Source organism: Equus quagga, chromosome 2 (genome assembly GCF_021613505.1).
Source record: "Equus quagga isolate Etosha38 chromosome 2, UCLA_HA_Equagga_1.0, whole genome shotgun sequence".
NCBI lineage: Eukaryota > Metazoa > Chordata > Mammalia > Perissodactyla > Equidae > Equus > Equus quagga.
The window spans coordinates 152127606-152150690 of record NC_060268.1 but is presented as its reverse complement, the minus strand read 5'-3'; the positions used below and the strand labels follow the sequence as shown (position 1 = coordinate 152150690).

At 36.9% G+C, this 23085-nt stretch overlaps 1 protein-coding gene across 2 annotated transcripts in view; it reads left to right on the top strand.

Annotated features, from left to right (window-relative positions):
* The window catches only part of BLNK (B cell linker), an 82249-nt gene extending 77581 nt beyond the window's left edge, over positions 1–4668 (top strand). Inside the window, exons 17-18 of one of the 2 annotated variants that reach the window (XM_046652204.1) lie at positions 504–574; positions 3918–4668. In XM_046652204.1, the coding sequence (XP_046508160.1) occupies positions 504–574; positions 3918–4014 (168 nt within the window). In that variant the 3' untranslated portion in view covers positions 4015–4668. The remainder of the gene's footprint in view (positions 1–503; positions 575–3917) is intronic. The other variant, XM_046652205.1, reaches the window with a different exon arrangement.
* The last annotated feature ends 18417 nt before the right edge of the window (positions 4669–23085 follow it).

The following is a 23085-nucleotide window of genomic DNA, read 5'->3' as shown; positions in this document are numbered from 1 at the left end:
TCAAGTTAAGAAATACTTATTTTCAATACTCCTTCAGAAAGAACTACATCCATTCCAGACCCAGCACTAGGTAGAAAGTGTTTGAATTGTTAAAAAGTGTCATAATTGCTGAAGTGTCTGTCTTCTCCACTAGATGAGGCCAGGTCCTAGACTATGTCTTGTTCATCTCTGTATTTCCAGAACCAGAGCACAATAGCTGCTTTCAGTGGATGCTTGATAAGCACTTATTAAGTGAATGAATTGATTTGTTGATTGAAGCATTTGTAAAACAAACTGATAAGATCGTGTGTCAATGAGTGTGCTCTTTATTTTGCTTTTTTAAAAAAATTGTGGTAAAAAACACATACCATAAAGTTTACCATATTAACTATTTTAAGTGTACAGTTTAGTAGTGTTAAGTATATTTACAATGTTGTGAAACAGATCTCCAGAAGTTTTTCATCTTGCATATCTGAAACTCTATACTCGTTGAACAATAACTCCTCTTTGTCCATTCCCCCCAGCTGGCAACCACCATTCTGCTTTCTATGAATTTGACAACTATAGATGCTTCATATAAGCGGGATCATACAAAGTTTGTGTTTTTTGATTGGCTTATTTCATGTCGCACAATATATCCTCAAGGTTCATCCACATTGTAGCATGTGGCAGGATTTCTTTCCTTTTTGAGGCTGTGTAGTATTCCAGTGTATTATATACCACAATCTGTTTATCCATTCATCTATTGGTGGACATTTGGGTTGCTTCTACCTCTTGGCTATTGTAAATAGTGCTGCTATTAACATGAGTGTACAATATCTCTTTGAGATCCTGCTTTCAATTCTTCTGGATATATATCTAGAAGTGGGATTGCTGGATCATATGATAGTTCTAGTTTTAATTTTTTGAGGAACCACCATATTGTTTCCCATAGTGATTGCATCATTTTACAACCCTACCAACAGTGCACAAGTGTTCCAACTTTTCCACATCCCTGCCAACACTTGCTATTTTCTGGGTTTTTTAAATAGTACCTATCCTAATGGGTGAGAGGTGATATCTCATTGTGGTTTTGATTTGCATTTCTCTGAGGATTAGTGATGTTGAGCATCTTTTCATATGCTTGTTGGCCATTTGTATGTTATCTTTGGAGAAATGTCTATTCAAGTCCTTTGCCCATTTTAAAATCAAGTTATTTGATCTTTTGTTGTGAGCTGTAGGAATCCTTTATATATTCTGGATATTAACTCCTTATCAGATATATGATTTGCAAACATTTTCCCCCATTCCATAGGTTGCCTTTTCACTCCATTGATTGTGACCTTAGATGAACAAAAGTTTTTAAGTTTGATGTAGTCCTATTTATTTTTGTTTTTGTTGCCTGTGCTTTTGGTGTCATATTCAAGAAATTATTGCCAAATATAATCTCATGAAGCTTTTCCCCTATGTTTTCTTCTAGGAGTTTTATAGTTTGGGGTTTTGTTTTGCTTTTAATAAAGTTTCAGATAGTTAGAAAATGCAAAACTCTTAAATATGAAAACCTGAAACACTGATCAAAACAAAACTTGGGTTTTAAAATATAGATTGATTATCATTTAACATCAGTTAAACTTTAACAGAACTGTCTGCTTTTCCCTCCTCACAAAAACCTTCATTCTCACTGAAACCTTTATCTGACAAATCATTTTAAAATAATGCTCTTCAGTAGTAATCAGTAGTAGGAAATGGTGCTGATCTCAGTAGGACAGAGTGACTTTGGATGGATGGTTTCATTCTAAAGACTCCTCACGGCTCCAGTACTTATATGAGAGGCTTAAGGGTAGATGAGGGAGCTGTCCCGTTTAGAGGTCCTGAAATTCTCTCATATAAATTTTGAGCTCTCAGACGGCCTCTGGACTTCTTTGTCCTGCTAGGAAACTCTGGTAAACAGGGATTCCTCTTGGCCTAAAGAATCTTCAACCCTACCTCAGAATGAATAGATCAGAACTTCACCCCACTCCCCACATATGCAGCCTATGAATACCAAATTAAATAGCATATTATTATAATGGCACCAGGAAGTCCTAATAGAGTCTATTAAAACTCTTACTTAAATTATTTATCATAGAAAGATTATTTCTCCCATATACTGAATATTTTAATGGAAAATGAAAATTTTGGTAACATGATGTCAATTATGTGGATATTTTGAAAAGTCTGTTTGTCTGTATTTGTGTTTGCATGTAAGTGGGTAGAAAAAATAAACAATTGATTAACTGTTTAACTCTTTTATGCAACTGTTTTGGCATTATGTAGACATAGTATTGAGTAATTTTATAGCTTTCACATCTGTTTGCTTTATTTTACTGACTATGAGACTTTGAGTTATCAAACAAGTTATTTTTCTGTGCATGTATGAATATCTCAAATATACTGAATTAGTGTAGAGGGGGAAAAAAAGAGCACTGAGGGGAAACTGCAACTAACTTATGCCCAATTCTTCATCCAAAATAATCACAAATATGCCTCAACTCCACTCCCTACCTCAAACATTTCAATCCTCAAGCACTGCAACAAAGCAAAACTCAAAAATATGCAGGGACTAGAAGGACAAAATGAGATGTTTGTTTGCATAAATATAGCAACTCTCTCCTATGTTTGCTGGGTTCAAAGCACACTTTTTCACTTGGAATCCACTTCAAAGAGATTGCGCTATTTCATTTCCTGATTCTTTAGTCCATCAATTTAACTTCCAGCTGCATTCAGTTTAGCAACATGCTATGCCAAACAAACAGAATGAATGTCTTTATATCATAAAAGAACTTCAATGGCAATTGCAAGAGGGCTGAATGATTGAAGAGAAAGAAAGATGTAAAGACTAAAGGTATTTGAAGGTCCCTGTGTCTCACCTCTCCTCCGTGACCTAATATTCAGATAGCCAATTATCTAAAAGACGAGTGGTATTTCATTTTAAAAGCTTGACCAGTATTCTGAATACTTTACTTTATTCAATACGTAGAAATTTGGAAGCTACCCAAATAATTAATAAAGACAAAGAGATTTTTATTCCAGATGTTTGTCTTTATATGAAAAATTAAAAGACAAAAAAATCAATTTGTGATAATTGCTAAATTTATGGCACTGTTGCAAAACAATTACGACTTTTTAAAAAATGACTCTGGATGCATTTATTTAATGATTGTGAGCCTGTAACACTTTTGTATAATCTATGCATTTTATTTCATGGTCTGTGTTAGATTTATTTTATCTTTCATTTTAAACATTGATCATTTTTTCAGAAAAAAATTGTGATAACCTTAAATTAAAACCCATAGACAATAGAAATTAATATGTGGAAAAATACATATGTATGATAAGAGCCTACCATGAAATTCCATTATTAATTAGGCACCAATTTAGCTCTAAACTTACTGGGAGCCAAAGCAAAAATAGAAATGTGAGGGTTTATAAAGTTTTCCTTATTTATTCAAAAAAGAAAATGAAAACAAACATGAATTAACTGGGAAATAACTCTGTCCTCACATGAAATTCTAAGGTTAATTTTTCCATCAGTCCTTGTATCTAAGACTTGTGCAACATACCAGATAATCTATGTTTTGTAAAGAATGTAGAGAAATTCAATGTATAACAGTTTTATAACTGACACTAAATAAAAAACAAAATATTAAAATATTACATCATAATTCAATGGAGAAATTTCTCTAAGTAGTTACATGAATTGAGCTGTCAGTTGTACTTTTAGTCTTACTGTATATAGGAGAAGCCAAGGTCTACCACCTTGAAGGTTACAGCCTTTGTTAAATTAGACTTTTTTGGCTAGAATGTCAGCTGGAACCTAGTAATTTTGACTAACCTGAGAAAGTGGGAGAAGATGGGAGGAGTGGAGCTCGAGGTTAACATAAATGCCAATGTATAATTCATCTGTTTTCTTGCTCTAGTACTTTGGAAGTGTTGCTGAAATTATCAAGAATCATCAACATAGTCCCCTGGTTCTTATCGACAGTCAAAATAACACAAAAGATTCCACAAGACTGAAATACGCAGTTAAAGTTTCATAAATTAAAAAAAAAGTCAACATCATTGCTTCAGACATTTCCCCTATTTCTACTTTTGAGAAAAAGTCCCAAAACTTCATATTTTGGATTATGAGCCATCCAGTAATAAAACAGAAGATGGAGGCAGCTATTGAGGTGGTCATCCATTTCTTTATAAGAAGCTCAGACGAACTTGTTCTATTGCCTGACCTGATGAACTGTTAATATCTGGTGAGGTTGACTCATCATGCTACTAATCTCCAAATAAATGTCTTTATTTAAAGTAAACAAGTGTAAAGCATTTTCAGTCATGTAAAAAAATAGGACTCTATTTTCTAAATGAGAAAAGAATACTCTTGGAGAAAACAAAGCTGCTAGAAATTTAAGCCACCACAATGGTCACTGGTGCACTAATGTAACTAGGATGTCTACTGTCAATGCTTGACAATTATGTCTTGGTTAAAATTTTAATGTCTAGAAAATAAAAGATAGGTAATGTATGATGTTTATAAGTACAGATAAGAGGGATGTAATGGTTCCTTTTTGTGAGTGCTCCCAACCACGGGAGATGTATAGAGATATGAATTTTCCAGAAGTTTTTGTCCATGATTATGTTGTTAGCTTTGCTTATTAAATAAAATTATACCCTCTTTGATCTTCATGTCTATTAAATGGACCCTAAACTTGATATGAGGTTTAAAGTGGGATGAGAGCAAAACTAGACTAAAAGCCTAGGGAAACACCCCACAGAACAAGAGCAGAAAAACAGACATTGATGAACACTAAGGAATAAGAGAGATACCATTGTGAGCAGCCATATCCAAGAGCTTAGATCACCCCATAAATGTATTATACTTTGTCATATCAAAGCTTTTTATTCTACTATGTATACTTTAGACAACACTGAAATGATAAACAACTAATTAAGATAAATCTAATAATTAAATGAGGAACGTACTTGATCACTGAATAAGATCCCAGTCTCTAAAAGGATTTTGAAAGGCTAGAGGCTAATGATTTCAGAATAACTCACAGACTCACTTGTTAAGATAATTGTAATTTTAAATGTCACATACTTTCATGATTACTATTTATGTTATGGGTTGAATTATTTCCCCTCAAAAAAGGTATGTTGAATTCCTAACCCTCTGTACCTCAGAATGTGACCTTCTGGGGTCTTTACAGTTGTAGTCAAGTTAAGATGAGGTTATCAGGGTGAGCCCTAATACAAAATAAAAGGGGATAATTTGGACACAAACATAGACAAGCACAGGGGGAAGACTATGTGACGAGATACCCAGGGAGAACGACACGTGAAGACAGAGGACCGAAGTGAAGCAGCTGCAGGCCTGAGTGCTGAAGCTTGTCAGTAAACTACCAGAAGCTCGAGTTCAGATTTCTAGCCTCCAGAAGTGTGAACCAATAAATTCCCGGTTTTTTTAAGTCACCCAATTTGTAGTACTTTATTATGGTAGCCCTTGGAAACTAGTGCAATCCATATACATTTGTGACAATGAAATCAGATATGAATAGGTTTTGGAAATTTTGTATAGAAAGCTTTCTTTCCTTTTAGGAAAACAACGGAATCATTTAGGATGTACTAGAAGAGATAATTCACAATTTAAAGAAAACTGGCTTTATCTTTTGTAAAGCAAAGTATCCATTTGAAGTGTGAAGTATGAGCTTTCTAGTTTATCAGTTTTCCTCAGTGTTATATGGAATTATTTTCTACTTAAGTAAATCCTCACTAATTCCTTCTGCTACATGCCCCTCCCCCCTGCCCCAGCTCATACAAGAGTCCATTAGAGAGTGGCCCTACCTCCTTCTCTAAAAACCCTCCTCTGCAGGTGGTATAGGCTTCTCTATGAGCCTAGAAAAGCTTTCAAGAGATCTCAAAGGCCCTCTCTGTGATTATTTATGCTTGACAAACAATTGGCTTGGCGTAGGGAGATTTTCAGGCAAGCTAGGTGGTGAAATAGGAGTCACTAGTCAAGGAGAAGTACGTTGTGCAGCTGCAGAAGGAAACAAACCACTCCAGTTCCTGTTTTCTGTTTCAACGGTGTTGCAAACTAGATTGCAGCTGCAGTAGGAGGAAGGCTGTTCAAGTTTGTTCAAATGGACAATGGAGATGGGAAGACTAGGCCTGTGGCCATCAGAAGCCTGAATTGTGCTATAACATGTTAGCCAGGGCAATGGTTCAGAGACCCTGCACTTGAGGAGCTAAACCACTCTTACTGCCGCTGTGACAGGCTTGCCTAAAAGGGAGTCCCAGAGAACAGAATGCAGAGATGTAAAGACAAGAGGTGAAGCAGCACATGAGACACGATCTTAAAGCAGGACTGAATGCTTGTCCTTCAAAATGGCCTTAAGATGCCATATAACTCAGCCTCTAGGCAGGGTTGCATGAAAATCACTAAAAGACCTGCCTCCCAGTATAGTTGCACTGAATGCCCTTGGCACTTAGCGGCTGTGTCTAACCACATGGTGAGGCAGTACTGGCTTCAGAGTCATGTCTGAATCTAGAGCGACCACTTATCAGTGTGTTATCAGGCATGTTTCTTACCTCTCTAAGCCTCGGTTTCTACATTTGTAAAATAATATCTTCCTGGTAATGATAAAACAGTTAAGATAAGCTAGTTAAATGTTAAGTGCCTGGCATTTAGTTGTGCCTAATAAACATTAATTCCTAGCCCCTTAACCAAAATCGGCTTTGCGGAGATAAAAGGTAGTCTGGGGACAATTCTTCAAACCAATCCACCTATAAGTATTTTTGAGTATTCAATAATTTTAATTGTGTCTCAAGAAAACCCCAAATTTCTCTACATCCATGAGCTATTAATCTTTTAGTTATCACAAAATCCTTTGAGAAACTCATGAGAGCTATGAGCCTTTGCCCCAAAGGAAAAATGCATTTATGCATACACACAAAATCTCATCAAATTTCATGAGATTCATGGGCTCCTAGGGCCTATGGATGGACCATAGGTCCAAAGATCCAAGGCTAAGGACCTTTGCCCTACATGTTAAATTTTGAGGCATCAAGATGGATACTATTCTACTAAAGACCTGAGTGACCCTAAAAGTAACTCCCATTAGCCGAGAAGCAGGATACCTCTGTGATTTAGTGCGAGGGCTTGAGAGTGAGTTGCTTTAATCTCTGCTTCTAATCCAAGGCCCACCAATAACAGACTGTATGAACTTGGGCAAGTGATTCGTCTTGGTTTCCTCATTTGTAAAACGGAGATGATAATGGACCCTATTTTATGGGGTTGTTCAATGACTGCATTAAATATTGTAAAAGTTCAAAGTGTTAATTATTTTTCTTTCATTCAGCCAGTCAACACTTATTGAGCCTGCTGGATGTCTGTCAGTGTGTATGTCAGGCAGACGAAATGCATAAATAATCTCAAGTCCTTGAATGTATCCTAATAGCCACTCAAAAATCTTTTAAAATCAGAGTTATTTTATAAAAAATATCAAACAGAACTTTTATCCAGGACGATTATTGTACTTAAAATAATGGCATACAATTAGAATAACCTGGAAGAAAAAATATATATAAGTAGAATGAAAGTCCCTATCTAAAGCACTCACCTGTTATCTCAAGTGCCATTTCTCACCCTTTTCTTCCCAGAGAAATGTAGAACTTTTTAAATCTCACTTCTTATCTTTTCTCATCTATAATTGGGCCATTTCAGCCTAGGTTTTACTCCTGCTGGGCCCTGTCCCTTACGCTATACAATCTTGCACAAAGTACTCAATGAACTTGTTTTTTCATTTACCTTGCAGAGTTTTTATGAGAATAATATATACAAATACCTAGATCATAGTAGGTCTCAACAAATGGTATCACCATGGCTGAAGCTCAAATACACTACTTGTAAGTCTAGAGGCAAAGGACACTATTTGAATATTATTGCAGTAAATCTGTTGTGGAAAGATGCAGGCCTAACTTGTGGTAGTGACCAGGGCCCTATAAAGGAAATGCCTAAGGATTAACACAGGAAAATTAACTGACTGCATATGGGGGATAGAGGAGAAATATGAGTTCATACTGAGTCCATTGTTTCAAGCTTGGATAACTGGAAGTGCATCTGAACAAGGGAGAAAAGTCTGGAGGGAGAGCTGATCTATGTTACATTCTTGACCATGTAGTTCTAAGATAAGACTCTCAAGGGCAATTCATTGAGTAGGATATCAGAACAAGTCAGAAGACTTTTATGCACACACAGAGTCACTAATATGAGGTAAAGTTATTGTGTTGGTCTGGCAAGAAATTTTAGAAGGTATCCTTCTGGAGGCTGGGGCATTACAAGAACTGTACTAAATGTTAAGATGATACTGATTATTCTACATTTTTGTTTGGTTTTCACTATGACATAAAGAAGTAGTGTTCTGTGAAGATTATTCTGACAGTAAAGGAGTGCAGTTGAAAATGGAGAGGCTGGAGGCAGATAGAGCGGCCATTGGATTAACCTAGGCCTAAAGTGCTGAGGCTCCAGACTAGCATGATGGCATCAAGAAGGGAAAGAAAGGAAAATCTAGAAAAGGACATTCCAGGACTTGAAGGTCAACATAATGTTTCTGAGATTTATCCATATTATGTGTATCACTAGTTGTTCTTTTTCATTGCTGAGTAGTATTCCACTATATAGATACACATTGATGTGTTTTTCCATTCACTCATTGATAGGAATTTGATTGCTTCTAGTTTGGGGTTGAATGATTGCAGTTGCTATGAACATTTGTGTGGAAGTCTTTGTGTGAACATATGTCTTCATTCCTCTTGGGTAAACACCTAGAAGTAGTAAGCCTGGGTCACATGGAAAGTGTATGTTTAACTTTGTAAGAAACTGCCAGAATGTTTCCAAAGTGGACGTACCTTTTTACAAGGACACCAGCAATGTATAAGATTTCAGTTGGTCCACACTCTAATCAGCACTTGATAGGGTCAGTCTCATAATTTTAGTCATTCTAGTAGGTATACAGTAGTATCCTGTTGTGGTTTTAATTTGCGTTTTCTTGATGACTAGTGATATTGAACATCTTTTTAAGTGCATGTATCTCCTTTTTTGAAGTGTCTGTTCAAATCTTTTGCCCATTTTAAAAACTGAGTTGTCTTCTTTTTACTAAATTGTAAGAATACTTTATATATTCTGGATACTAGTCCCTTGACAACTGTGTGTATCATGAATATTTTATTTTGCTTTCCTGGAGTAAATCCTATTTGATCATGATTTATCATCCATTTTATATACTGCTGGATTTGATTTGCTATACAGTATTAAGGATTTTTGCATATACATTTATAAAGGACATTGGTTTATAGTGTTCTTTTCATAAAGTGTCTTTGACAGGTTTTAGTGTCAGGGTAATGTTGGACTCATACGACGACATGGAAAATATTCCCTTCTCTGTTTTCTGAAAGAATGCATATAGCATTGATGTTATTTCTTCCTAACATGTTTGATAGAATTCACCAATGAGGCCATGTGGGCTGGTGTTTTCTTTGTGTGAAGGTTTTTAATTATGAATTCAATTTCTGTAATAGATATAGGCTATTGAGACTTTCTGTTTTTTCTGTGTGTTTTGTTAATTTGCATCTTTAAAGGAATTTATCTAATTCAACTAGAATACTAAATTTACTGGCATAGAGTTAATAATAATATTCTCATATAATCTGCTTAAGATCTATGGAATTTGTAGTAATGTCCCTCTTTCACTTCTGGTGTGGGTAACATATATATCTTCTCTCTTTTATTCTTGATCAGTCTAGCTAAAGGTTTATCAATTTTATGATCTTTCCAAAGAATCAGGTTTGGGTTTCATTCATTTTTCTCTGTTGTTTGTTTGTTTTCTATTCATTGATTTCCAGAGATACCTTTATTATTTCCTTCCTTCTACTTACTTTGGGTTTAATTTTCTCTTCTTTACATACTTTCTTAAGACAGGAGCTTACATAATTTAATTTAAACATTTATTATTTTCTAATATAAGTATTTCAAGCTGAAATGTTCCTTCCAAGCACAGCTTCAGAACATCCCACAAATTATAATATAGTTTTCTCATTTTCATTCTGTTTAAAATATTTTCAAATTCCCCTGTGATTTTTTTCTTTAACCTATTGCTTAATCAGGAGAATGCTGTTTAATTTCTGAATATTTGGGGACTTTCCAAATCTTTTTCTGAGACTGATTTCTAATTGAATTCTGTTGTAGACAGAAAATATTGTCTGCGTGAATTCAATCCTTTAAATTTATTGAAAATTGTAATGATCTAATGGATATGTACTTGTAATGAAGGTACAGGGTGGAGCGCTCTATAAATGTCATTTAGTTCAAGTTGATTGATAGTGTTGTTCAAGTCTGCTATGTCCTTACTGATTTTTTTTGTCTAGTAGTTCTATCAATTACTGAGAGAGGGTGTTGAAATGTCTATTTATAATTGTGGACTTGTGATTTCTCTTTGTAATTCTGTCAGCTTTGTTTCATATATTTTGAAGCTTTGGTATTATGTACATAGACCTTTAGGATTGTTATATCTTCTTAATGAACAGATCTCTTTATCATTATGAATTATTGCTCTTCATCCCTAGTATGATTTTTTGTTCTGAAGTCTACATAATTTTATCCTCTCTAGTGATTTCTGACTTATAATTGGAGTGTTTATACCATTTACATTTAATGTAATTATTGATATGATTGGGCTTAAATCTACTGTCTCTATTTGTTTTCTATATTATCCCACCTGTTTTTCCTGTTTTTTCTGCCTTCTTGTAGTTGAGGTTTTAAAAAATCTATTCTATCTTCACTATTGACTTATTAGCTACATTTATTTTTTTGTTATTTTTTAATGGTTTCTCTAGGGTTTATAATATACATCTTTTACTTATCATAGTCTGTCTTCAGGTACAACAGTGTACCACCATTCCCCCTTCTCTGCCTTTGTGCTACTGTTAAACATTTTTACTTATACATGTTATAAACACTATATGTTATTTTTGCTTTCAATGTTTAATTGTCCATAAAAGAAATTAAACAAAGAAGAAGTCTTTTATATTTATTTGTTTACTCACCATTTCCAGTGCTCTTAATTCTTTTGAGTAGATCAAATATCCATCTGGTATCATTTTTCTTCCACCTGAAGAATTTCTTTTAATGTTTCAGATAGTGCAATTTTGCTGGTGATGACTTATCTTAGATAGCTCTAATGCAAAACTGTCTTTGTTTTATCTTCATTTTTGAAGGATAATTTCATTAGATAAAGAATTCTAGGATGACCTTTTTTTGAGGGCGGGGTGGTGAGGAAGATTATCCCTGAGCTAACATCTATGCCAATCTTCCTCTATTTTGTATGTGGGATGCCACCACAGCATGGCTTGATGAGGGGTGTGTAGGTCTCTGTCTGGGCTCTGAACCTGTGAACCCTGGGCCATTGAAGTGGAGTGTGTGAGATTAACCACTATGCCACTGAGCCAGCCCCAAGAATGACTTCTTTTTCCCTTCAGTACTTTAAAGATATCATTCCACTGTCTTCTGGCTTGCGTAGTTTCTGATGACAAGTCTACAATAATTCTTATCTTTGATTTTCAGTACATAGTGAGTGCTTTTCTCTGGCTGCTGTTAATATTTCCTCTTTATCACTTGTGATTATGAGTGTGATTATGATGTGTCTTAGTATGGTTTTCTTTGTGCTTTTCCTGCTTGAGCTTCATGTTCCTTCTTGGATATTTAGATTTATAGTTTTCATCAAATTTAGAAAAAAATTTCAATCATTATTCTTTCAAATATTTTTTCTATCCTTCTCCTCCTCCCCTTCTGGAACTCCAGTTACATGAATGTTGCACTACTTGATACTGCCTCATGTTGTGGCAGCCATGGAGGTACACTGTTTGGATCTCCCATCAGGAAAAATCTTGGCATTCAGCTGTGAGGAGTGCAATTAGCTGTCAGCCTTAGCTGTTAGTGCCTTCAGAATCTACCTGGGGTTGTGGGCCAACTCTATGCTCTTCCTAGGCAGCCTTCAGTCTGTCCATTTCTACCCAACATGGAACTCCTCCAAAGGACAGTCTTTGACCTGAAGCATCTATTGCGTTGGCTGACTTTGTCAGTGATGCATAGTAATCTGAGGCTCTCTATACACAATCCTGCTTCCATTCACTAACCTTTTTCTTTTACCAGTATCAGATCTATATTGTGGTCTGAAGGCTTTTCTCACTCAGTCTTGCTGCCTCCTTTGTAATCTTCCCCAGGCATTACTGCTCAATAAACATTTTGCCCTCTAAACTCTATTTCAGCATCTTCTCCCCAGAAAAAACAACTGACAGAGTTAGTACAAGGAGTAGTCCAATAAACTAGGCAGTAAGATGGGGTCTTTGGACCAGATTACTCATCACCTAGCTGACAATAAGGACCCCATCTTGGGGATATTTGAGGCATGGACCATTCTTGGTACAAAGTGGTGACCCAATTGGTAACCTCCTGCAGTAGAAGAGAATAAAAAGCTGAAGACCAAATTCAGGATTTAATAGAGTTGCTGAGCTTCAAAAATAATTTAATGCTAAACCAAGACAGGTCTGTTATGCCAAGGTCAGAGTCCTAGTTCAGAAAAACCTGGAATGGGATTCAGATAGGATGAGTAAATCTTGTGATGAATGGTGATGAATCCATCATTGGTAGTGAATGCCACCAATTATCTGGCTTCTAAGACTCTTCTGAACCCTCAGAGTCTAGAGAGGTGCCTGCTCTCATTAAGAACTAGCACTCTGCCTGTGTAAGAAGACATTGCAGAGGCCTCTCTCCTGCAAGACAACAGAAATCCCTCTCAGGAAATGCCACCACCTCCTGTCCTGGCTGCTAGGCCAATAACTAAAGATAAATTTCAGGAGTTGGCCCCATGGCCTAGTGGTGAAGTTCGGTGCTCTCCACTTCGGTGGCCTGAGTTCAGTTCCTGAGCATGGACCTACACCACTCATCAGCGGCCATGTTGTGGCGGCGACTCACATACAAAATAGAGGAAGATTGGCACAGATGTTAGCTCAGGACAAATCTTCCTCAGGAAAAAAAATCGAAGCATGAACTGGCTATGGATGTGCTAGGCCTGCTGAGGGAAGAGAAGAATAAATTCTGAAGGATATTGAAGAGTTAGGCACCATATACCAGCAGGATCTGAGGGAGTACTATGGGACTAGATTTTGAGAATGCTTGAGCAAAAGAACCAGAATATAAGACTGGATAAGGAAGAATTTATTAACTTAAGGGCACTTCACAGGATACAGGATTTAACACTCTGGCAAGGATCCTAAGAGATAGTGCACACTCATTAGGTGGCTCCTGGAAGACTAGAGAAAGTGATGTCCTTCACTGATGGAGGCTGAAATGCCTGACTTGCTATGGCTGTAAGTTGAGGAATTAAAAGACTCAGGGAACTGAGCATGCTGGAGTGGATATACTACGTGAGAGCAGAAGACTCACCAGAGAATTATGTTCCAGAGGGCAAGAGAGTTCACCAAGGCCGTCAGAAATGCACTGGTAAGAGGGGAACAAGCATCACTAAGTTCACTGTTGGTCCCGCTCTGCTGGTGAGGGCTAATGGTAGCTGGGGCTAATGCTCATAAACCCTTGCACGCTGATTTATGTATCAGAAGCTGGGGGGCGGGGGTTGGGGGGTGGTCTCGATTATCATAACAATTGGCAAGATCAGGGTGCCAGTCAAGAGAGCTTGACTCACAGAGTTATGGATAAGGTTAACAGAACACAGCTTCCAATGTGGCAGAATATGGGCAGCCAATAAGGGTGCTGCTTAATTTCTGCTTCCAGTGTGGCTTTTTTCCTGTCAGTGGATTGGGGAAGCCCAGTGACAATTACTCTCCAGTGAGTTTCTCAGCCACCTGGCAAGTTACTTTCTGCAGACCAGTTCTGGCCTGTGGCATCCTCCACTGAGCTTTTCTGCCACACTCTAGACCAGTTTCTGCTAACTGGCTCTAGCCCATCAGTGCTTGTCAGTGAATTTTTCTCAGCCACCCTGTAGGCTCCAGCTTGGCCACACCCCCTAGTAAGTTTCTCTGCCACTCAATGGGTCAACTTCCTGTGGGCCAGCTCAAGGCTGCCAGCACCTTCCAGTAGTTTCTTTAACACTCAAAAGGCTGTTTAAAGCAGATCACCTCTAGCTGACCAGCACCCTCCAATGAGTTTCACAGCCACTAAATTAACTACTCCTACAGATTAGCTCAGGTCTGCACCCTCTGGCCAATTTCTTCACTATTAGCAAGCTGAATGTACCTGTGGCAGCTACGACCTCTTCAATAAGGTGTGAATCTCAGACTAGGGGTTGGCAAGCCCTATTCTAAGTGCCTAACTTTTTCCTTCTTTATTATGTCAATCCTAGAAATAGTAGCTGATTCCTGCATTTGCTATTTCTGTATTCCTTAGTATCCAATTTTCCCCTTCTAATAGTTAACCAACTTTTACTAGTTGATAATTTTAATGGCATTATTGAGATATAACTCACTTTCTATAAAATTCATTCACTTAAAACTATACAATTCACTGGGTTTTACTATATTCAGAGTTGTGCAACCATCACCACAATCTGTTTAGAATATTCTCACCTCAAAGGAAACTCCATACCGATGAGTCGATACTCTCTATTCTCCACCAACCCCCATCCTAGTCAACCACTAATCTATTTTGTCTCTGTATAGACTTGCATACTCTTGACATTTTATATGAATGGAATCATACAATATGTGGTCTTTTGTCACTGGCTTCTTTCACTTAGCATAATGTTTTCAAGGTTCGTCCATGGTAAAGCCCTGTATCAGTACCCCATTTCTTTTGATTGCTGAACAATATATTATACAGATATACCACATTTTGTTTATCCATTCATCAGTTGATACACATTTGAGTTATTTCTACTTTTTGGCTACTATGGATAATACTGCTATAAACACTTGTGTACAAGTTTTTGAGTGGATGTATGTTTCTCATTTCTTTGGGGTATACATCTAAAAGTGGAATTGTTGTGTCATATGGTAATGATGTTAAAGTTTGAGGAATGCCCAACTGTGACTTTTCCCAAAGTGACTGCACCATTTCACATTCTATCCAACAACGTATGAAAGTTCCAGTTTCTCCACATATCCATCAGCACTTGTTATTATCTGCCTTTTTTATTATACCCATCCTACCAGGTGTGAAGTATTATCTCCTTGGAGTTTTTATTTGCATTTCCCTAATGGCTAAAGATGTTAAGAATCTTTTCATGTAGTTATTAGCTATTGGTTCATCTTCTTTGGAGAAGAGTCTACTCAAATCCTTTGATCATTTTAATTGTCTTTTTATTATTTATTTATAATAAAAATTTATATCTAATCACTTTTATATATTCTGGATGCAATTCCCATATCAGCTATATGACTTGAAAATATTTTCTGCCATTCTGTGGGTTGTCTTTTCACTTTCTTGAGTTCTTTGAAACACAAAAGCTTTTCATTTTAACAAATTCCACTTTATCTACTTTTTCTTTATTGCTTGTGCATGGTGTGAGGTAGGTATCCAAATTCATTCTTTTGTGTGTGGATATCCAGGTGTCCCAGCAGCATTTGTTAAAAGATTATTTTTTCCACATTAAATTATCTTGGCATTCTGGTCAAAAGTCAATTGACCATAAATGTATGGGTATACTTCTGGTCTCTCAATTCTATTTGATTGATCTAGATGTCTATTCTTATGTCAGAACTACATTGTCTTGATTACAGTAGCTTTGCAGTAAGTTCTGAAATTGGAAAATGTGAGTTTTCCAACTTTATTCTTTTCAAAATTGTTTTGGCTATTTTGGATCTCCTAAATTTCCATATGAATTTTATAATCAGCTTGTCAATTTCTGAAAAAAGGCAGCTGGAATTTTGACAGGGATTACACTGAATATGTGGATCAATTTGGGGAGCATTGCCATCTTCACAATATTAAGTCTTCTGATCCATGAATATGGGATGTCTCTACACTTATTTATGTCTTTTTAAATTTCTTTCAACAATGATTTGTAGTTTTAGTGTAAAAGTCTTGTATTTTTTTTGTTAAATGTATTCCTAAGTATTTTATTCCTTTAGATATCATCATAATGGAATTTTTTTCTTAATTTCATTTTAGTATTGTTTATTGCTAATGTATAAAAGTAGAATTGATTTTCCTATTGATCTTTTATTCTGTACCCTTGCTGATCTCATTTATTAGTCCTAAGAGTTTTTTTAGTGGATCACTTAAGATTTTCCATATACAAGATCATGTCATCTAAAAATATTTTTTTTACTTCTTCCTTTTCCATCTGGATGCCTACTGTTTCTTTTATTTGCTTAACTTCTCTTACTAGAACCACCAATTTCTAATAGAAACACTGAGAGTGCACATCTTTTCCTGATCTTGATCTTAGCGGGAATGTTTTCAGTCTTTTGCCTTTAAGTTTGATGTTAGCAGAGGCTCTGAAAATAGAAGCCTCCATTCCTGGTAACAAAAGGACCAGAACAGACCTCACTCACAAAGAATTGTAATTCTTTGTTTTGATCAGTCTGTTGACTTCCTGGAAGATTGGCTTTTACCTCACTTGAAGCTGGCCCAGAGCCAATGCTGCTACCTAGAGGCAATATTGAGAACATCAACAGGCAAATGTTTTAGTCACTGCTGCCTGAGGTGATAGATAACATGAGGCAAGCAACAGACTAACCAAAAAGCTATGGAGGAAAGGCTGGGAAATGAGATGTCCATAAGGACTTTGTAAAGCTCCAATATGTTCCTGGGAATCTAGAAGGCCACATGCATGCCTAGGGCTGTGTGTATGCTAAGTAAAGACCGAGAAGGCCCTAAGCTGTCATCTCTGGCTGACCTGCAGGCTCCGCTGAAGTAGGAAGTGAAGGCTAAGGCAAAGTTGTAAACTGCCTGACTGAGTGTTGAAGGTGCACCCTAAAAACATACACAGAGTCCACTGGCAAACACTGGGAGATTTTCATTCTGGTTGTTTAAAGAAATCTCTGTTCAATCATTAGCTGATCATTAAGCTAACATAATAGAGACTTTAGTGGCCAGACAAGACAAATAATACAGACTTTACAAAATTAGTTCAGAAAAGTCACTAGACAAACAAACAACTACAATAAGCAGCAACAACAATAAACCCTGGGGTAGGGGGATGGGGAGGTGGAGAATCTGATTTTCAGAGTTGCCACATTATAATATTTTAAATGTTCTGTTTTCAACAAAAATTACAAGGAATGCAAAGAAAGAGGTAAGTATTGGCCATACACAGGGGAACAAAGAAATCCCGAGAAAGCCAAGGCATTGGATTTTCTAAACAAAGACTTCAACTTAGCTATTTTAAATATGTGTAAAGAGCTAAAGGAAACCATGTTTAAAGAATGAAAGGAAAGTAAGAGAATGATGTCTCAAATAGAGAACACAAATAAATAGACATTATGAAAAGAACTTTTATTCCTAGAACTTACAATTATAGAGTTGAAAAGCACAACTAGAAGGATAAATTCACTAGAGGGGCTCAGCAACAGATTTGAGCAGGCAGAAGAAAGAATCCATGAGCTTAAAGATAAGTCAACTGACACAGTCAGTTGGAAAAACAGAAAGAAAAAAAAAAAGAAGAGAAATGAACAGAGCCTCAGAGATCTGTGGGACATCAGCAAGCATAACAGCATATACATAACATGAGTCTCAGAAGGAGAGAAGAAAAAGAAAGCAACAGAAAGAATATTTAATGAAATAATAATCCAAAACTTCCCAAACTTGATGAAAAATATTAATCCACCAACCCACAAAGCTACAGGAACCTCAAGTAAGATAAACTCAAAGCCATATCGTAATCAAACTGCTGAAAGACAAAGAGAATATTTAAAGCAGCAACAGAGAAGTGCGTCATCGCATGCAAAGGGGTCCTCAATAAGATTAACAGCTGATTTCTCATCAGAAACTATGGAGGCCAGAAGGCAATGAGAAGACATAGTCAAAGTGCTGAATGGAAAAAACTGCCAAGAACTATATATTCAGCAAAACTATCCTTAAAAATGGAAGGAAAAATTTAGACATTCCCAAATAAACATTGCTAGCAGACCTGTCCTACAAAAAAATGCTAAATAAACTCCTTGAGGTTGAAAAGACACTAGATAGCAACTCAAACTCACACAAAGAAATACAGAACTGATAAAGGTAAATATAAACACCAGCATAGGTAAATGTAAAAGAAAGAGTAAATGTATTTTTTATTTGTAACGTTTTTCCCTCCTAAAAGACAAATGCATAAAGCAATAAATTTTTTCTCCTGAGGAAGATTCACCCTGAGCTAACATCTGTGCCAGTCTTCCTCTATTTTGTATGTGGGTTGGCGCCACAGCATGGCTGCTGACGAGTGGTGTAGGTCCATGTCCAGGAACTGAACCTGGGCCACTGAAGCGGAGCATGCCAAACTTAACCACTATGTCATGGGGCCAGCCCCTAAAGCAATAATTTTAAATCTTCATTGATGGGCACACAATTTATATAGATATAATTTGCGACAATGACAGCATGAGGGGAGGATTGAAGCTATATAGAGCAAAGTTTTTATCATTGATACTAAATTTATATTAATCCAAACCAGGCAAAATAGATTAGCTCTACAGTCTCTTCTAATAAAAATTCTATGTATCTTTTAAAAAAATTGTTTACTTTTTTCTTGTGTGACTTTTGGTATCCTATCTAAGGAAGCTTTGCCTAAACAAAGGTCACAAATATTTACTTCCATATTTTCTTCTACAAATTTTACAGTTTTTGCTTACATTTCGGTTTATGATCCATTTTGAGTTAATTTTTGTGTATGCAGTGAGAAAGACTGTTTTTCTTCATTCTTTTTTTCTGTCTGTGCTTCAGATTTCATAAGCTCTATCAATCTATCTGTGGGTTTGCTGATTCTCCTGCCAGTTCCAATCTACCTTTGAGCCTCTCCAGTAAGTTTTTCACTTTGGTTCTTATGCTTTTCAGCTTCAGGGTTGTCATTTGATTTTTGTTTTATAATTCTCTTATATTTTCTATCTGGTGAGACATTGTCAGCATACCTTCCTGTAATTCTTTAAATCTGGTTTCCTTTAGGTCTTTGAACACATTTATAATAGCTGCTTAACATTTATCCTACATCTGTGTAGGATACACAGATACAACTGTGTAGGAAACAACTTGTCAAAGGAAGATTCTATTGCCTTTTTCCCCTTTGTGTCACACTTTCCTGTTTCTTCGAATGCTTCATAATTTTGTGTTGAAAATTGGACATTTTAGGTATCATATTGTAGAATCTCTGCATACTAGTCCTCCCCCACCCACTCTGGACTTTTTATTTAGTGAGTTGACTGGACTAATTCGCCAAGTCTATTTCCTCACAGGGCGCAGGCTCTGAAGTTGCTGCTCAACTTGTTCCCCCCACCCCACCACCATCATTTGTATCTTTTAAACCTGATTTCCTAGGGCTTGCTTCTGAGACAGCACCAGTTAGTGATCAGCCACTGATTGATTAGAGATTGTGCTTCAACCCCCTCAATTAGTGAGATTTACCACTTTATCATTGGAACTGCGTGGCTTGGCGACTGCTTTCACTATTTAGGGAATTTACAAGTTTTGCCCTACAGCCAGGGACTTGCAGCTCAGAAGTTCCCTCTCTGGTTGATCCTATGTGGCTGCAGCCTTAAGCATGCACACATTCATTCTGATCACAAGGGATGTCTGTGGTTTTATCCACTCTCTCTCCCTGATCTTATCTTGAAGCTTCTGGCAGGTGTCTATTGGTATTGCCAGCAACCGTTAGCCACCACTAATTGCCAGCTGACTGCTGTATTGTTTCCAACAATACTCTGGGGTATAAATCGCTCCAGCCTATTCCAGATAAAGTCAGGCCCCTTGTAATGGGTCGTGTATTGTCAATTGAAGTTCACTCAAACTCTTCCCTTAACGGAATCTCTGTGCCTCTGTGTTATGGAGCAGGTTGTGGGGTTGAGGGCGTTGGAAAGTGTATCTTCATTGAATGTACCCTGGAGCAGCTGTATTTGGGGTTGGGAGAAAGCACAGGGGGAAAATCTCGCACCACCTCCCAGTGTGGATCTTCTATAGCCCAGAACCAGGGAGGATGGGATCTGCCAATGTTCATCAGCTGCTCTATGTCCATAGAATAGCTCTTCTGCCCGCAGAAAGCTGGGAGAGATGTAAGCTGCCACTTGGCTGTCAAACTCACCAGAGCAGGTCTCTTGCAACACACAGCTGTCTGGGAAAAGGGGACTGCACTATTCAGTAGCTGCCTTGCCCTGATTCTCCTTATATTGCAGGAGTCAGGAGTAGGGCAATGGGCATGACTAACCAGATGCCACTACCCTTCTGTAGGACACAGGTGTGAAAAATGGGCTATCTCCTAGATTTTGTGGTTTTCCTTTCAGCAGCTTCACACAACTTTTGAGATTATTTTGTGGCTCTTATTATAAACATGTCTTCTTTTATTGTTTCCCAAATGATTACTGTTAAGTGTTCAGGAAAGCTAATTTTCAGTGTACTCCTTTGGACTTTCAAAATATTGCAATCAGGTCATTTGCATATAGTTATTTTGGTCTTTTTCCAAGTTTTTCATTTTGCTTTTCTATCCTTTTACATTAGCAATAACATGAAATAACTGATGATAGCAGGCATCTGTTGCACTCAACTGAAAAGCAATTTGAATTGCAACCTGAACATAACCTTCGCCTTTGGATGAAGGCCTCTAAACTATTAAGAATTCTTTTAACATATTAAACGTCTTTGCTAGGAAAGAGTATTTTTTACTAAGTACATTCTTGGCACAGACTAAAGTCATGGTTTTCAAAATTGATGTACATTATATTAACATTCTCCCTAGACTATTTACTCAAAAGTCTACACTGTCATGTCAATGATGTTCACTTTTTAAAGAAAAAAGATTCTTAAATTTGAGGCATTTGTTAACAGAAGCCCTTTAGACGGCGAACTAGTCAAAAAAAAACAATTCAAAGTCCTCTTCCAAGATGTTGACTACTTCTCAGTTGTACGTTGTTAAGGAAAGCATACTTAAATCAATGAACACCCAAATCAACCAAGCTGATCCTATTTCAACTCTCCATTATAGGGAAATTTTTCTGCTAATGCCACACTCCTAACTAGCAACAAATAATGCCGTGAAAATTCCCCCAGCAAGTTTCACCAGATGAGATCCCCAGTGGAGTCAAGGCACTTTGCTGAAAACAAAGATCCTAACAGACCGCTAAGGCACAAGAAACAGAGCCAAAACCCATCTTGAATGGGACACAGCCCAATTTAAGTAAGCAGATGTCAATGGTGAAAAGGAATCACTTAAAAAATCAGGAGCCAGCTATATGGAATTAATACAATATTCTGTTTTCAGTTCATCTCCATTCTCCCCATCCCAAGATTTTCTATTACTTTTTTTTAACAACTATTTCAAATCACTAAAAGAACTGGTATCTATTTCTCATCTAACCTGGACATAAATTCTCACAGCAATTCTGTTTGATCTAATTTTTAATCCCTCCACAGTTGCAGTGCCCTTAGCACATACCTGAGCTATCTACTTTATCCACTAATCATTTTCATTACATTTACATTCTCTTCACTTTTAAACAAACACATCAACATTGGTAACTTTATATACATATATTTTAGTTTTTATACTTTGTAACTTATATAGCTGGTGTACCTCACAAAAAACTATCAAATTTCTGTTTTAATAAAAATCTTACCTTAAGAGCAAATCTTTGAGAGACAGCAAGAGTTGGTAAACTATTTGATGGATCAAATTTGGCCCACTGCCTATTTTTTTAATTAAGTGTTATTAAAAACACGGGCATACTCTTTCATTTCTGTATTGTCTACAGCTGCTTCTGCATTACGACAGAGTTAAGTATTTACAACACACTAAATGGCCTACAAAGCATAAGTTATCTGACCTTTTACTGAGAAACCTCACTGGTCTCTTAACAAAAACAAAATTTTTTATTAAAAAACAATTACATTTCAATCTGTGATACTGAGTGCTCAGCCAAACAGAAAGGTAAACTCTGAAAATTAAACTTTTTCTTTTAAGTGAATGCCAAATAGTGAAGCCCATTTCAATGGAGATTGACAAACAGGACAAACTGAAACAAATTCCTGACCCAGAAGTTGGATTGCAAAAACGAAACTAACTCTTCCAGTTGTAATAAGAACCTCAAACTACTAAATATCCTATTTTGGAAAGCCATTTTTAGCTCTGTTTCAGCCACGAGGAAAGGAAGGATAGAAGGTTTCATTTTCGGATTTGCTGCTTTGGCAATAAAAAAGCTCCAACCAGGTCTGTCTCTTTCAGAATAGCCAAAGTTAACAAAATAAGAAATGGGGCATGAAATTCTTTTAAATGGCTTTTAAAACTTTAAGGCAAAAAGTATATATCAACATTAGATATAGGTTTTTTGGGGGGGGGGTGGGTAGGGAAAGAGTCACCCTAAGCTAACATCTGTTGCCAATCCTCCTCTTTTTCTTTTCTTCATACATAGTGTATGGTTGTACATCCTAGCTGTAAGTGCCTCTAGGTGTTCTATGTGAGCCACCACCACAGAATGGCAACTGACAGATAGGTGGTGTGGTTCCACAACCAGGAAACAAACCCAGGCCGCCAAAGTGGTGAGAGTGCCGAACTTTAACCACTAGGCCATCAGGGATGGCTCAACATTAGATTTTTTTTTTTTTACTATTATGGCTATTCTGAATTTTTTTTTTTTGAGGAAGATTAGCCCTGAGCTAACTACTGCCAATCTTCCTCTTTTTGCTGAGGAAGACTGGCCCTGAGCTAACACCCATGCCCATCTTCCTCTATTTTATACGTGGCGACACCTACCACAGCACAGCTTTTTGCCAAGTGGTGCCATGTCCACACCCGGGATCCAAATCAGCAAACTCCAGGCCACCAAGAAGCGGAATGTGCGAACTTAACCACTGCACCACTGGGCCAGCCCTGAAATGTATTTTTATAGTGCTGCAAACATTAGCAA